General features: G+C 43.1%; 1 protein-coding gene across 1 annotated transcript in view; it reads right to left on the reverse strand.

Annotated features, from left to right (window-relative positions):
• Nucleotides 1-2,242, reverse strand: part of LOC109473523 (flap endonuclease 1) — a 5,015-nt gene extending 2,773 nt beyond the window's left edge. Inside the window, exons 1-5 of the mRNA XM_019773401.1 lie at nt 2,071-2,242; nt 1,483-1,585; nt 1,154-1,256; nt 686-787; nt 240-311 (exon numbers count right to left, since the gene is read on the reverse strand). Of these exons, the coding sequence (XP_019628960.1) occupies nt 240-311; nt 686-787; nt 1,154-1,256; nt 1,483-1,585; nt 2,071-2,227 (537 nt within the window). The 5' untranslated portion in view covers nt 2,228-2,242. The remainder of the gene's footprint in view (nt 1-239; nt 312-685; nt 788-1,153; nt 1,257-1,482; nt 1,586-2,070) is intronic.
• Between the last annotated feature and the right edge of the window lie 484 nt (nt 2,243-2,726).

Raw genomic sequence — 2,726 nt, forward strand, 5'->3', positions numbered from 1 at the left:
GGGGGGGCGAACTGACGCTCCAAAGAATGTGTAATGCCAGCCAAGACTCACTGAAGACCGACAATCCCATGCTTCTGGACAGACTTTGTATAGTATGTAAAAAAAACTACATATTGGGAAGACGAAGTAGACAAAGTACAGTTCAAATCTATTCATCTGTTTCTCTTTACCTGTCCAGTATACTGGTAATATACTAGTATATTGTTCTTAAAACAGAGCATGAAAGAAAAAACACCTACATCAACATAAGGGATACCCATGAGAGTCAGCAGCTTTTTACACTCCTCGTTGTGCTCCCTGGTCACTTTCACCTGTAAGTTGCAAACAACAATATCATTACAAGTACCTGTGCAGCTGACATAAGAGAAAGCTATTCATGATAGTTGCTGCAGATAAGACTACATCGTACATGTTCTTAATTTCTAAATTTGTTTTTTTAATGGTCAAAGCTTTCAATCTCAACTGTTTCTTTCTTTTTTCAGCCTTCAATACACTATGGGTGGCAAAAGACCTCCTTTGTACAGAGTTTGTACTAAGTTTGACTAAGGCTTACTGCTCCTCCTACCTAACATGTATTCTAATCTGGATTACAATCAAATAATGCAGTAGGCATTGAAAGGATATCACTGTATCTGTTTCCTGCAATAACTAGACCAAGAATGACCGACGTAGAATTTATCTTTACCAAGCGTTTCTGGAACTTGTTGACGTCCTCGGCCTCCCCGGCTTCCTCTGCCTTCTCCAGAGCCTTCTGGGCCTCCTCACGGCGCTCGGCACGCTTCGCCAGCTGGGCAGGAAAACAATACAAGCAACTGCTGTTTTTATTTACATCCATTACTGGTAGGCATTGCAAATTATTGGTAGGCATATCACTCAACTTAGTCAACTATCTATGCTTTTTGCCTAACACTCGCTGGCTGTGATGTCATGGGAATTGCTCACATAAGAGCTAGCGAGCATTCTAAGATCAATTTAAGTAGCCATTGTTGACAGTCATTGACTATATCAGTGGCTATTGTCATATTGAATGCATCCTTAAGTCTTCCTACATGTTAACAATGATGTCACATTATCTGTGTAATGGACACAGTATGTCATATTTCAAGAGGTAGAATAGAAACAACTGTAGTAAGCTGAGATGTGTACTCCTTACCTCTCCAGACTTCATGTTTGGTGGCTTGCCATCGAACACATAGACAGGTTTGATCCCGTTGTCCACCATACGGATGGTCCGGTAGAACATGCCCATTAAGTGGCTTTAGCAGGGAATAATTACATTGGTCAGTCAATGGAAGTAAACATGATATTAACGGTATACAAAAACACATAGACATAAATCTGATTGACAACAATAATCTTGCTGGTTGGTTACAGTTTTGCGCCCAAGTGATCTGATTGGAGAATGTACGAAGGACTCACAAAGCTGCAATGTACAAACAAGGTTCAACCTCCTTGGTACAAAGGACAGCTGCTGTTACATACCTGGTGGCCTCGCCAGCATCGTTGGTCAGCATGTTCCCGTCCTGCCGTACAGCGATGAGAAACTGGTAGATACTCATGGAGGCATCGATGGCAACCTTTCTTCCTGCAGGAAAAACAGCTCTTTAAACCTCAAGCCAATGGTTGGTACATGGTCCACACTGCACTGTGTTTAAAACCTACATGACTCCTGACTATTAATATACAACAATGCTAGGTTTCACTTTTACGTGGCATACGCATAAAACGTCTTTTTTTTTAAATTCAGAATTCAGATAATGAAAAAGTTATAGTGATGAAAGTTCGTTTTTTCAATAGATATGTGTTGAATTTTCTTAACTAAGTATTACAAAGGGTAATCAAGGAGGTTTTCTCATATAACCCCCTTTTTTGTAACTTTGTGTCCCAATACATGTTTGGTCTTATATAACTAACATGCATGTACTACATGTACTATAGTTTGAGACAGTCGATTCCAAGTACTGCAATGATTCAAAACATGTTCCACCACCCTTCTCACAGAGATTTAGAGGAAAAGAAAATCCCCTTCCCTCCCCACAAAATTCCTCATACAAAAAACGTTCTACCCACCAAAGTAGTTCTTGATCTCATTTTCTTTCATAGCACCTGGTGCATGGTCGCCTATCAGCTTTGCTAGCCCTTGTATTCCCATCCTTGTGGTGGATACGCCGAAAAATCGGTCACTTCTTCTCAGGAAAATGCAACAACGCAGGGCAAGCTGGAGCATGAAAAAAGCGCGCCAAATATTCACGAGTTGCACATTCCCAGGATCCTTTGCGGCCAGGGTAGGTCACGTGGGCGTCAGGGTAGGGAAAGGTCTCGGTAAACCACGTGACTCATCCTCGGCTCTGGTCGGAAGAAGGTGCCCTAAGCGATATCTGGCCGATAGTAGGCTGGGAGCATTCACATTTTCACGTAGTGTGTTGAATCAACCCTATCCTATCCCATACCGATAGTCATGGAGCAAAAATTCGATGCCGCTTTGCCGTACGAACGCCGTGAAAAACTACGTACCTCCCGCCGCCGGCAGTGGTGTCAGCCTATTTTTGAAATTTCCGAGCGCTCGCGAACACTTCCGACTTCTTCCGACCAGTAGCCGAGGATGAGTCACGTGGTTTACCGCGACCTTTCCCTCCCCTGACGCCCACGTGACCTACCCTGGGCGCAAAGGATCCTGGGAATGTGCAACTCGTGAATTGGAGCGTCAGGGGCTAAAGGTCAAAGTG

The sequence above is a fragment of the Branchiostoma belcheri genome, unplaced genomic scaffold (genome assembly GCF_001625305.1).
Source record: "Branchiostoma belcheri isolate BF01 breed outbred unplaced genomic scaffold, Haploidv18h27 scaffold3, whole genome shotgun sequence".
NCBI classification, from domain to species: Eukaryota; Metazoa; Chordata; class Leptocardii; order Amphioxiformes; family Branchiostomatidae; genus Branchiostoma; species Branchiostoma belcheri.